A 14,899-nucleotide genomic window follows, 5' to 3' on the forward strand; every position below is an offset into this window, starting at 1 on the left:
AGAAGCATCAAAGCCCACATGGAAGAAGCACACCAGCCTGTCTGACCACGAGGTGTAGAAGGGACCAGTTATCAGACATCAAAGAACTAAAAATCATTTCAGTGGGTGCCCACCTTCTCGATACATGTAGAGATTCCCCATGATTTTTCTTTATACATAAAGGAAGTTGTAACAACAGAAGGCATGCATACTTCACTTATGAACCCATGGAAGATATTGCTGATCCACAGTATTTAGTTTCAAACCAGATTATTCTAAATAATTCTTTAAAAACAAAGCCTCTGGAAATGGAAATTAAAAAAATAAATAAACTAAAACATAAAGAGATAAAAAATGATATTTGATCTTTCTTGTAAAATGTACTGTACAGATTTCTGGATAAAACAAATGAACATTTCAAAGGGTGCTATAAAATAAACAGTTAACTGAAAAATTGTGTCTATGGTTTCATTAGCATTTTTACTCACTGCAATATTAGAGTTTAATGTATACTAAAATTCCCAGTAAATGTTGTATCCTTTCTTCCTTTTAATTTCTCTCCCAGTTAAGCATGTTTTCCCTTTTTATTTAAAGAAAACAAAGCCTCATTGACTTATAGAAAAGAGTATTACAACTGCCTAGCATGTGGGTTAGGAATTACACTGATGTCTGGTTGTGGGTTCAAAGTCAGGGCCTGTTCTTTCAAGATTCACAAGCACTTAAGACCTAAACAAGTTCACTATGAGTCAGACTGAATGAAAAGGTTGTTTTTTTGTTTGTTAAACAAAAAGTTTAATACTTAATTTCTTTTTTTGTTGTTGTTTTTTAAAAAATTTTTTAATACTTAATTTCTGTATTCTCACCACACATTCTATATTCTCAAACAGTGAAACCAGTGAGATCCAGAAATTCAAGGGACCTACTTGTGTTTTCTAGATCTCAAAAGTTTTCATCCTTTGACTCTGTTAAATCTTACTGTTTTTCGACAGCTCCTTTTTAGTAGAACATATTCCAGTTGTCCTTCTCTGATAGATTTCTGCCATCTATAGGTGGCAACTTTCCCAGGTTTTGCTGTAGGGCTTCCTAGCATTGAACACTTGCTACTGTGGCTAAGCGCGATTGAGCAGATTCTCACTCACTGAGCCCCTGCCATCTTCACAGCTGTTGCTATGGTGGAGTCCGTTATTGCCATTAATGTTTCAACCCAACTCACGGCCGCCTTCTGCTTTACCGCTGACCCTCTATTTACCCAGCAGGATGTCTTCCTCTAGAGTCCAGGGACTGATTCCTCCCGACAACCTGTTCAAATACATGAGCCAAAGTCTCATCCTCCTCGCTGCTGAGGAGCATTCTAGTCATACTCTTTCCAAGAGAGATGTGTTCATTCTCTGGCAGTCCAAGGTCTAGTCAATCTTTTTTGCCAACACCATGGCTCAAATGCATTGATTCTCATTCAGGCTTCCTTATTTGTCGTCCAGTTTTCACACGTTCAGGAGACAAATGAAAATACCACCTCTTGGGTCAACGTGAATCTCAAAAGCCTCACTGCCGTCCAGAGGACTCTGACTCTATACAACAGACTTACAGCAAGCCTGCAAGACAGACTACACTGCTCTCCTGCGTTTCTGAGACTGCAACTCTATGTGCATAAAGCGCCTCCTCTGTGTCCTGCAGGGGCCCCTGAGTCCTCAAGACTAAGCCTTTGCTCTTTAACACTTGAAAGAGCCATTTTTTAGCAGATTTGCACAATGCAATGCATCAGTTGTTGTTTTTTTATAAAATAATGTTATTGCTAATATTTATTTGTTTTAAATTGTAAATTGAGTGTTGGTTTACACTTCATATCATCACCTTTGTTTTCAAAAGTTTAAACCACTCATCAAATTCCCCAACAGTTTATCCCTCCTTCAGCCAATTCTTGATTTTTATTTTCCCTCCTGTGTCCTATTTTCTTAGTTTACCCAGGTTAACAGCAGTCACAGTCTGGGCTATTATCTTATCTCCTCTCCATTCCCCTTGCCACCTGGGCAAACTTCTAAGTCTGTTCCCTTTGGTTTGAAAGTGTTCAGCTTGGATATTTTTCTTGTAACCCCCAAATTCCAAACTCACCACCATCCAGCCCATCCAGCCGACTCGTAGAGACCTGCCAATCTTGCAGCCTAGCACATCACCACTATGCCATCAGTGCTCCTTATCTTATTACAGTGGTCTCATCTAATGCTTGTCCATGTGCCATTGGCTAATTTCACTCGGCATACTGTTCCCCAGGTCCATCCCTGCCACAGGGTCCTTCCTGGCTTCGTCATTACTTTATAGTTATACGTAGTCTTCCATTGTGTGTATGTACTGCTTCCACAGGAGTTGATTGAGGATCGAAGTAAAATGAAATGATTGACAACTTCACTAATACCTCCTTTGATCAAAATCGAGCATATTGACCCAGTTGTAAGAACTTTTCTTTAAGTTGAGGTGTAATCCATTCTGAAGGCTGTAGTCTTTAATCTTCATCAGTGTACATGTGGTTCAAGTCCTCTTCATTTTCAGCAAATAAGGGTGTGTCATCTGTGTATCACATGTTGTTAATGAGTCTTTCTTGCATCTTGAGGATGGGTGTTAATATTGTCCACTGTGATCATTTGTTGAATGTACAGATACAATTAAGAAGCTGAAAGGATATTCTCCTAAAGCACGCATTTCCTGACTTTAAACAATGCAGCATCCCTATGTTCTTTTCAAAGGGCCACCCTGTCGTCTAGGTACAGGGTCTACTGGAGCACAGTGGTCTGGATTCCTATTCTTCAAATTGTTATCTACGGTCTGTTATAATCCACACAATAGAAAGATTTCACATAGTCAATAAAATTCAGGTAAGCATTTTCCTGTTATTCTTTTAGCACTTAATAACATGAAATCTCTGATAAATACATGCCAATATATGTATATATTTACATATACAAATATAACTATTAGATCACTGTGATATATATAGTGATTTATTTGATCATTGTGATACAGCTATATGAAATAAATTATGGGTGACACAATGAATAATCCTGTACAAGAATCAGAATATAGGAGTTTAAATCTATAAATACATGTTAAATACATAAAAAGGAATATTCAGTGGAAATATTACATTAATAAAGATATTATGTCAATTTATCACAAGGTAGGTAGTATTCATCTGGTCCCTGAATCCCTAGCATTTTTATGTAAGGTATTCTATCCCATTGTCCCTTATGATGGCTATACAATGGACAGTTCTTCAGCATCCTATATTATTATAGTGTCTAACTAACCAAAAGAACTCATTTGTTATTGAAGAATTTATTTATTAAATACAAAGACATTTTCATGAATAGATCACTAAATTCTATTTTTTAAAAGACATGCACTCATTAGCCCATCAATGAAAGAGCTTCCCTTAATAAATAATGCAGACATAAATACTGCATTACCACAAACCAGTCTTTTATGGAAAAAAATTTATGAAATTATAAATAGCTTATGTACAATGATATTTAGACAAAAACAATGTCCAATGTTAAATATAAATAAAATTGCAATTTCTTCACTTTCATATTTAAATCATTAACTATTCTCTAGTCTGTGATCAACCTAGGGATAAATGTAAATTTTTCATTCAATTTCTATGTGTAAGAGAGTATTTAGTACTGTTTGTGTGCTGTGGGGATATGAGAGATGTAGACTCTAGCACAGGACATGGGATTCTATGAAACAAGTTTTCAACAGCAGTTCTGATGGTGTAGTGGTTACTCGTTGAGCTGGTAACCACAAGGTTAGTGGTTCTAACCCACCAGTTGCTTGGTGGAAGAAAAATGAGGCTGTCTACTCCTATAAAGCTTTAAAACCTCACATCTCTAATGGGGTAGTTTTGGTCTGTCCTACAGGGTCACTATGAGTCAGAATTAACGTTGTCAGTGACTGAGTTTTTAAAATGAGTATGAGACAGATATATCAATGTTCTGATTTATTTGTTATGACAATGTTGGAAGAGCCTTGGACTAAATAGACTTCTAACATTTTACTATTCAGTATTCAAGTAGTTGTTATTTTAACAAAATGGCTAGCAGCACATACCAGTCTTCTTCATAGATACATATATTAAATACTATTTCATTTCTTTATCAGGTATTTGCAGGCTAGAGAGAAAGGAAGAAATGGAGGCATAATTGAACTTGTTCTGCATATGCTCGACTTAATTCAGTTATCTGAGACCACACAAGTGTTTGTTTTGCTTCTGCTCATCAGTGATAGTTTTAAAATTAGTTAGTACAATTTTAAAAATTACCTTAGTCATTTGATTCTGCTAAATTCTTTCTTTAAATAACAAAAAGCATTCTCTAAATAATTTGAGAAGTATTTTGTTAATTTTTAAGGTTTTTTGTTTGTTTCTCTTCAATTTTTATGGATACCAGTAGAAAGATTATGATGGAATTTTACAGTCCTACATGTTGACACATCTTTAAACCATTTTTAAAAACAGGTGTGGCCTTAGTCTGTCACCACCCGCCTGTCATCTCCACTTCCACTCCCCAAAAGATGCTTCAGAAACTGCAGTGCCCAAAGCAAAAAATAGAAAATCAATTCGCATTCCAAAAGAATAGAAACCAGCCCCCAACGCCATCTGTTTATGAAAAGAGACCATGAGATTCCTCATTCATTTTGGGTGAGTTGTTCCATGTCAGCCTGAAGCAGACACAAGGGGAGGCAGCAAGTCAGAGAGGCTTCCTTGTTGTTGTTTCTGGATTTTTGTTATTGTTGGTGGTGCTTTGTTTTTCACCAAAAAAGCTAATTAGTGAAGATGTGATCTACAAGTGAAGGAATGTAATTTCACTTTTTCAAACTCATTAGTATTACGCTCTTTACGTGCTTTTCTCAAATACTCTTGTCCATTAAGAATAAAAGAGCGATCTAGGAAAAAGCAACGGATGCTTTAGGAATTGAGTCTTGTGATGAAAAACAGTGTCTCTTATCCAGATATTTTTATATTTTAAAACATAACTTGATTAGTTATAAGAGAATTCAAAATTACTATTGCTATGATTCCAAATCATATGGAAACGTTCTTCTTTGGGCTGACTAATGAATTGTGTAACCCTGAGCACTTAGTATTTGCTTCCAGAAGGCAGCAATAGAAAAACAACTGGCTCTAAAAAAGATCTATTTATAAAGAGATACTGTGACTTCTTTGTGATTTAGGAAGACATCAAAATGGTAATTTGTGGTGAAGAGATGTATTAGAAATTTAAACAAAAGAAAATACATTGAACTTTGAACATCAAATTATTTGAACTTCATTTTCATAAAATATTTTGCTTTCCCTTTATTTTTCTAAAATTAATCATTTCCCTACAGCAAAATCACATTTTAAAATATTGGTATGGTAACAATGTTGTAAGCAATTTTATAAACCTAAATGGTTAGTTTTGCAATATGTCATTCAGCATCATTAAGAATCATTGCATGTTCCCATTGATACAAAGTAAATGACGCAATCGCATTCAATTGAAAAGGGTCTCTTTGCAAATCAATCAGTTATTTTGCTATAATAAAAGACAGGTCTAAATGGACTGATGTTCAATAATTTACCATCAACCCTCTAATGAGTCTCTTAGCTACCATCTAGTTTAAAGTCCTATCACAGACAAGATGGATGAAACAACACATTGCATTGAGGAAATCTGCTGAAAAGACCTCTTTAAAGTGTTAAAAGCAAAGATGTTGCTTTGAGGACTAAGCCAGGATATTTTCAGCAACCTCACATGCATGAGAAAGTTGGACATAAGGAAGACCAAAGAAGAATCAATACATTTGAATGAGGGTGCAGGCAAAGAATATCGACGGCACCGTGGACTGCCAGAACAAAGGAATCTATCTTGGAAGAATTACAGTCAGAGGGCTCTAGAAGCAAGCACTGTGAGACTTCGTTGTACATACTTGGTTGTCAGCAGAGACCAGTCCCTGGAGAAGGACGTTCTGTTTGCAAAAGTAGAGAGGCCATGAAAAAGAGGAAGACCCTTAACAAGATGGAGCAACAATGTCTCGAACAATTGTGAGCATCTTTCTGTTGTAGCTAAAGCTACAACACTGCCCCTGAACAACAGCACCGACGCCATCAGAAATCAGAGTGGATTTCTTGTATGTCAATGCTCCTTTGGGTCCAAGAGACTGTGTAGGTTGCTAACAGCATGGTTTATAGTATACATACAACAGAACATAATAGAAAGAGAATTAAAAAAAATAATTAGCAGTATATAGAGGTATAGCTATGATTGCCCCCTAAAAACACATAATGGTTTGTGGGTAAAAACAAATGATTGCAGGGTGGGCAAGAGGGTTAAGGGATTCTGAGTGGTGATAATCCTCCCTCCCCAGTCCAGCCCCCATCAAGAAGACTATAAAACACAACATAGCAGAAGGCAGGGGTGCCCTCTTAGGCCAGCAATTGCAGCAATTGCATCTGTTTAGGAAAAGAGACTATGGCAGCATTTAGTGCATTTCACAGGCATAAAGTTAGAGAAACTGACTACTCACATTTGCTTGGATGATGACAAAGTAGCGAGTCTTATCTTCATAATTGAGTCTCTTCCTTAACACCACGTTTCCTGTCAGCATGAGGGGAATTTCGAAGGTGTCGTTGGACGTCTGAAAATAGTCAAGGATATATGTTTGAGATAATCTGACTGTAATAAATTAGGCAAAGAACCCAACATTATTATTTAGCCCTCTTGAAAGACAGGTAGCATGCCTATATCTGAAAATACCCATTGAATGTGAATATAAATTTTAGATGTAATATTTTTATCATTTCTAAGAATATTTCATTTGATCAAAGTGTTTCATGAGAGTTCTTTACTAATGATAACCAGGAAATATATTTCCGTTGGTAATTCTTCATATGTCATAAATTTGATTAATCCACAGCTCTAAGAAATTGCTAAAGCAAAGTCAAGATATCTGAAAATCTTCCTTATTATCATATTTCCCTATATTTTAATAATTTATTTGAACACTAAGTATTTAAACATTAGTAATTTGTGATTTCTACATACTACCCCTTTCCAATATTCATGCCCATTCTATTTAGAGGTATAGATATGCTTATATATCTTTTCATACATCTGATGCATGTACAATTGTGATATATATAATATAAATATATTATCATTATCTAAAAATTTATTATCTATTGTAAAAATAGATGATCATAAAACACATTCTATAAAACATTTATGTTATCTATCTGCTATGGCTATTACATATATAAAGCATACATATTATCTATATTAAATTATCTATAATAAAATATAGATTATATAAAACAGATGCATTTTATCTATGTCATATGTTTTATATAATCTATATTTTATAATAATTTATTTATAATGAATAATATATGACTCATACATAACATACTTTAAATATTATATATATATACATATTCTTTTTTTCTGATCAGAAAGGATGTATTGGAGGGCTGGCTGAGCATGTAGCCCTGAATAATGATGTGGGAGAGTGAGCAGACAGGATCCCTTTCCTCTGAATCATTAACCTAGGCCAGTGGTCCTCATTGGCCCCGCCCGACTGGTTGGTAATACTAGTAGTGGATCCCCCAGATGCTCGATGAGTAAGGATTTGTAGCCAAAGGCCTTCTTGCCCATGTGGGTCTACAGGTACCTGAAGAAGGGGGATGGCTACAGAAGACCTCCTTACACTCACAGAGCTTGTGGTCTGTGGGGTTGCCCAAGGGTGCCTTGAGGACAGGAGGAGGATGGGATGAATCCAAAACACGGAGGGAAGTGCTAGCTGCACTCCTGGCAATCCTAGACCTTTTCACTGGCAGGAAGGCCATAGTCCCTACTTCCACCTCTTCGCACTGTACTTGCAACTCTTACTGCAGGACTCACAATGGTTGTATTTAGCCCTGTGCTCCACTCTGCCAGTTCTTTAAGCCCATGCCTACGTCAAAGCTGCTACCCGGCTCCCAGGCTCCTTGTCACTCTTGTGTGAATAGGATGCAGCCCCTTGATACTGGCCCACTAGTTCTTCCAAACTGGCCTCTAGATGGAAATTGTTTCCACACTTAGCTTTCCTAGGAACAATCCTTATCAGACTGGTGGACATCCCTGTGCCAGGGCTGGGCAGGACTGGGGAGATAGTAGCACCTTCTTATGCTTCAACTCAGAATCAGGCCAGGAAATATTTCTCCCTATCTCAAATCCCTGAATGTCCGGGGGATCCAGGTCCAACCGTTCCTAATGGTTCCTCCTCGGGTTCTGACTAAAACCTCAGAACTGGAGAAAGTGTATCGTATTGATTAGCACGGAGGCCAAGGAAGGTCTTGTGAGGTCCAGGAAGGGACTTCAGTAATGCGAGCTTGGCAGGGTCCTGGGAAGGCCAAGACACTCGATAACCACTTTGAGTCACCATCTTTTCTCAGGTGTCTTGAAGACAAGAACACCGGCAAGTCTTCTCCTCGCTGTGATAGGGGAGATAGGGCTCTCAGGATGAAAGCCTTTTGGTTCATTGGCTGCAGACCCTTCGTGAGAGCTCAGATTCAGCCCCCAGCACTGTAACAGTAGAGGGATAAGGGGAAATCAGGAACAAACACTCTGCGGCCCCCTCCTTCCATGTGGGAGTGCTGTAGCGATGAAGAGGGGCCTGGAATTGGAGATGGGACCACTGAGAGCAGCCACCACCCAGGCTCAGCCCACAGCTCTACACAGGTGTGTGACCTCAGACATTGTGATACCTGGACATTGCCGTTGTTTCCATGACTTCTAATTCATATGATATCCTATTTCACAAACAGGCTTGTGAATATTACATGATACATGCCATATGACAAGCATTAAGTATAAATATTCACTTGAAATTATGATTTTTTTAAAGTCTCTGGTGCTTTTAGGATCAGACAAGGCTGCTTAAATTATGTAAATTTTACCCAACTGCCTCTGGGGTTCGGTTTCCTCCTGATAATGTGTTGGCCATACAACGCCATCTGAGAATGTCTTCTTATGTTCTGTTAAAAGCAGTGCTAAGTGTAAACCAGTGTTTCTTTCACTTTAAACAGCTAACATCCAGCAGCTCCTGTCTCATTGCAACCCCATGTGTGTCAGAAGAGAAATGTTTCCCATTAAGTTTCCAGTACTTTTGTTTTTTTTTAATAGATTTCCAGGCCGTTCTTCTGAAATGTCTCTGGGTAGACTCTACCATTAACCCATTGGTCATCCTCTGTACTGCCAAAGGGCAGTAGCCCTGGTAGTGACTTAGAATTAGGCTGCTAACCACAAGGTCAGCAATTCGAAATCACCAGGCTCCCCAAGGAAAGAGGAGGAGGCTTTCTAGTCCCGTAAATAGTTATAGCTTGGAAACCCATGGGGGCAGTTCTACCTAATCCTACAGGGTCACTGAGAGTCAGACTGGACTCCCTGGCAGTGACCTTGGTGTGGTTTGGATGCACCACCCAGAGAACCAAGGTTGTTCTCAGGGAGAATAACTATAAGGAGTGAGTAGCAGACTCAGGATGGCAGAGTAGAAATTGCACAAGCCTGGACCTATTATGTCAACTCACTGAACCAACCAATCTTGATACTACCCTGTATTTCAATATTATATTGTAAGAAACAATAAATGCACTTCTTGATTATGACACATTTCTTTTCCTTGTCTATTAATTGCACCTGAAATATTTTCAAGCATAAGTATCCATTGTCTATATGTTTTTACAGTGTAGCCCTACCCCTTGCCATTAGAAGCCATGAGTTTTTACACCTCATTTCTGCTCTTATTTCTGCCTACCTGCAAACCCCTCAAAGGTGGAGAGCTGTGGGAGCAGAACAATGTATATGTACTTCAGCATGCCTACATTTCAGGAAACAAGGCAATACCTGCTTGCTGATAATTGGAGATATTTATCCATAAAAACTTAAGTGACTTAGTTTCTTTGTGTAGAAGGAATTTAGATGCTAATCTCTACCCGCACAATACTAGTGACTCATATCTAACTATGGGCACACTTTTAATAACCTCTTCTTAATCTAACTTGACAGGCTCCAAATGTACAGCTTCCATCAAAAATAACATATTACGTAGCACATCATTAACTGAGAGAATATAGTTACTCAGCTACTATCAAAATAGTCATGGTTGCCCATGAATTGATAAAATTAAAGGTGGGATGGTTAAAACAGTTTTGTTCTGTTTAGAAAGATGGGGAGTCGGATGGGATCCATCCACCTTAACACATGTATTGTCCTGTGTTCTTTGAGAGACTAAACCAAGGTTATCGCTTTGGCATCCCCAAAAAGGTCACCATAAATGTCTGAGCTGACCTGTCTTCGTTGAATGTAACTGGGTCTGCAGGGCCCCTGAGAAGCCCTTGTTATGATTATACCTTTCTCTCTGGATTATATTGGGAAATCCAATACTTGAACCCAGTTATGATTTGCTCCATAAAAGCACCTTTATTAGCTTCAGTCTTGCTTAAAAGACTTCTGGAAAGATCAGCTTGCTAAGGTAGCTGATCTTCATGCCAATCTTTTGGCACTCATAAAGTCAAAAGTTTGCTGAACCCAACATGTTCACTTAACATTGAAAATGCTGAACTAGGTGAGATCCCACCTCCTGTACCAATTGCTTCAAGTGTAATTAAATGGGTTCCTGCCATCGTTTCTGGACTTCAGTCATAGATTCTTCATTTGTTTAAGTTAATGACCGTCCTTCTCTTGACTCATCACTGAGATATTACCAACCTTTTTAAAAATACTTTATGCATCAAAAACTGTTCCTTAATTTGGGACAGAATTGCCATTAACTTATTGAAAAATTCAATGAGTAGAGAGAATGTCCACTTAAATTTTGTGAAAATTTGACAATATTATTTTTCCTTGGAATAAAGATTATCCCTTTTCTCTTGGGAGAGCATCCTAACCCATCTAAGACAAATGAATTACTGAGGGAGCTTGCTAGCCTAAGTTTTATTTGGAATAAACCCAGGCATGTATGAAATAGAACCCTAGAAGCAATGCATTTTGACTTGTCTTCATTACACAAAACCAAGTTAAAATTGGGCACAGAGAGATGCCAGATGGAGATGTCCAAGAACTGGAGAAGGTAGGGGTCGAACAACTAAGTGATCTCCCCCAGAACTGAGGAAGAGTTACCCCAGAACTGGTGACCTGAATTTGGATTTGTTGCTTCCTTATTTTTGAGAAAGTAAAGCTCTATTCTTTAAAATTACCCTCCTGGTACTTTTGTTACAAGATTAAGGAACTAAGGTATTCTGAGAACTTCAAAAAGTTTATGTAAAATTTAATTATCCTTAAATTCCACTTTCCAAGAAGATTTGAGAAGCCTCCTCGTACGTAGGAGAGATAGATGTATGAGTGTACTTGGAATTGGGAAGTTTCACCGGTCTCTCAGGGATGATAAGCTCTCTCATTTTTCTATAACTTTTATACATCAGTCATGTTCTCTCTTCTTTTTTCTTCTTACACAAGACTGTGACTTTAGTTTCAATAACCAGCACCGCATTAGTGTCCTCATCAGTCACCATTACAAAATTCCAGAGGTAGAATACAATCAGCTTTAACCTTAACCTGTCTCTGCCTAAACCAGAACACTGTGTCATCCGCTACTAATCACTATATAGGTTGATTGCCCTTGTTAGAGGGACTACACTTATGTGATTACCTAAAGGTAGAAGGGGAGAGTTAGGAGGGTAAGTGGCCCTTACCCACTCAAGAGGAACAAAGAGTTGTACTAACAGCATTAAATCTGTCCCGATAGAAAAAAAATTTAATTTTGATCATGTTTTCTGTTTCATATTGACTTAACTCCTTCCTTCCCTTCATAAATACACACAAAGATGCATTGCATATGTACAAATGTGCTTGAGGCAATGGATGTATGTATATATTGTGACAAGAGTTGTATGAGCCTCCAATAAAATGATTCATAAAAAAATAATAAATGAATGAAGCAAAACAAACCGATGTATTAAAGAGTACAATGCAGCTATTCCACCTTTTTAGAACCAATTTCTTAGGAAAGTATCTTTAAAAGTATCAAGGGTTCATGAGGGAGTGGGCAGCGGGGAAGGAGGGAAGAAAATGACGAGCTGATACCGAGAGCTCAAGTAGAAAGCAAATGTTTTGAGAATGATGATGGCAACAAAGGTCCAAATGTGCTTTACACAATGGATGGATGGATGGATTGTGATAAGCGTTGTACGAGCCCCCAATACAATGATTTAAAAAAAATACTTGCCTTTCCTGAGAGGCATGTGTGCTGTGACTTTAAAATGTGGATATGAATTGAAAAGAAGACCTGGGCTCAAAGTTTCGCGCAAAGGATAGTTTAGACAATCACCCAATTAAACCTCCATATTCGCTGTAAAATAAAAATACTATGCTTTTATGGCCCTAAGACTTCCATTAGAGTGATCTATGTAAATCATTATTAAAGTTTCAAACAATGCTCTTTGCAAGCTACTTAAAAATAAGCAATAACAAGTCTTAATATGAAATATTTCAATATCCAAAATTTGGACGTTGACTTTTATGCAAAACTGTTTCAGGATAGCGATCCGTTAAAACCCTTTTGCATTTGAACAGAGCTTTTAACTTCCTCACTCAGGATATAGACATATATTACATGCCTAGACATCGCAAATGAAAGCATGTCTCCTGTTTTCTCAATCCTCTGAAAGGTGTAGGGAGCCACATATATTAATTGCAAAAGAAAGACGATATATTCAGGAAGAGTTGTAGAAAGATGTCCTCACTCTCTGACACGCCTAACAGCACCATCAAGACAGAAAGGCTGGGTGTACCGTTCTAACATCTCCAGTGCTTTTCCAAAGGGCAGCTGGAGTTCCAGGAAATGCTGTGTCACTACCGCACTGCAAGTCCTCCGCTCTTTCCTATGACTCAGGTCAAAACACTTAAACAGGTGACTAAGTATCACTCTCGCCCGGTATTCATGAAAAGATTAAGAAATTTGATGTGATAACCTCTTATATGTATAAACTTATCAAAATCACATTCAGGAGGCTTTTGAATATTCAGAATGATTCCTACTTTATAATTTCATCTTTTTCATATGCCATAAACTCTCCGAAATGAAAGTTTCTACAGAGCAATGTGGTAAAAATCTTGACCTTCTTCTTCTTTCTTTCTATTAAAGGACTTCATTAGTTCAATGCATTATGACTTTGCTTTCTCTTAGTATGAGAGTCCTAAAAAGATTATTTCACAAAACTGTAGTGAGCAAAGTACACCTTCTCTGAGTCTATAGTCTAGAGGATTTTAATAATAATGCTTTATGAGATTATTTTATGAATGATAAAAATGATAAAATATGCTGCAGGAACAAAAACCTCAAAAGTAATGAACTAGCATAATAAAAAATAATTAGCAGAGAATAGAATCTTTAATCCAGAATCTAGGATATTTATTAATGTGGTATTAATTATTACTTTATCATAAATATAGCAAGAAAGTATAGGAGATTATGTGGGTACAAAGCCATAAATGAAATATCATCATGTAAATATCAAGAGGAGAAAAATCTAAATTAGAATGTAAAATATCTTGATGTTTTAAAGATATTGATATAAACAACTGCTGGCCAAAATGCGTATGAGCCAAACTAAACCCTAGATCACTAGTTGGTGAGTTCTGGTAATGAATCTTATGGCTCAAAGTAGGGAGGGGGGCGGGCAGAACTACGAATCTGATGAATAGTGGACAATCTATATTTTCTCCAATTTACCACACCATGTGAGATAACTTGAGAAGAAAATATAATTGTGCTTGCAAAAAGAGACATAATAAATAATACAATCATTACACATGCAATTTTGTTTTCAGATTAAGAAATAAGGAAAATATTATACTATTAATATGAGGGAGTTATTGGATAATTAACAATAGTAGAACATAAAAATCACTAAATATATTTCTCATAGCTCTTCAAGGGAAGAAATAAGTACCAAGCTTTACATAAGATTTCTCTGATGGTTCAAGATGTATTAGCTCCCCAAAAATATGTCTTGGTTAATGCTTTCTCCACTAATAAATCCCAAATTAAGTGCTGTCCTGATGTCTTTTTTGTTGCCTCACTGAATTAAAACCATGATCAAAGAATCTCTTTATTTATTCCACATTAAGGCTGGACTAACAAAATACATTTTTCTAGGGTATGTGTTTGATTTGGACACGGCACATGGCTAATTGGATTATTCATTCAGTAAATAGTAAAAGGTGCATATTATATTTGATGTCAGAACCACAAATCCCTGTGGGGAGGTAATGCTGATATTGATTATTACACAGGTAACAAGGAATTTTAGCGTCACAAAGCTTCCAAAAGATAGCTTCCAACTCATGAATTTTGTGTTAGATATAAACCATGAATATGGATTTCTTGTTTAACTGCAGTGCAATAAATAGTTTAAAGTGCATGCTCTGGCCATTCTACTTGACGGGTGGTTTCTTGTTTATAGTTCAAGGAGTAAAGATTAGGAAATCACCTTCATGGAATGTAAGCTATGACCAGGGCACACATAAATTAATTCTTAAACAAACCATAGTAGCAAATCAAATAAATAGCTTAGAAATAGAATGCAGAGTAGGTTGTCTGTTTTTCCTTTAAGGCATATATATTTTCCTCCTATGCTGTTTGTTTGACCATTTCCACTCTCGTTCCTCAGGAATCCTATGATTCTTAGTGTCTGCCTTCTTTGCCACAGACGCAATATCTCCCCATTTCTTGGCTTCATTGTCTCTGCTTACAAACATGCTGAAACTTACTGTTTTTGATTAATAATAAAATAAAATAAACCATCCCTTCCTTATATCTGCTATACCCATGTCTCTTTATTATTCATTCC

General features: G+C 37.1%; 1 protein-coding gene across 1 annotated transcript in view; it reads right to left on the minus strand.

Moving 5' to 3' along the window:
- PCDH15 (protocadherin related 15) overlaps positions 1–14,899 on the minus strand; it is a 952,716-nt gene that overhangs the window by 526,870 nt on the left and 410,947 nt on the right. Inside the window, exon 7 of the mRNA XM_045291300.1 lies at positions 6,538–6,648. Coding sequence (XP_045147235.1) covers positions 6,538–6,648 — 111 coding nt within the window. The remainder of the gene's footprint in view (positions 1–6,537; positions 6,649–14,899) is intronic.

This window comes from Echinops telfairi, unplaced genomic scaffold (genome assembly GCF_000313985.2).
Source record: "Echinops telfairi isolate 266 unplaced genomic scaffold, ASM31398v2 ScPeMD7_70;HRSCAF=299, whole genome shotgun sequence".
In the NCBI taxonomy this organism is placed as follows: Eukaryota; Metazoa; Chordata; class Mammalia; order Afrosoricida; family Tenrecidae; genus Echinops; species Echinops telfairi.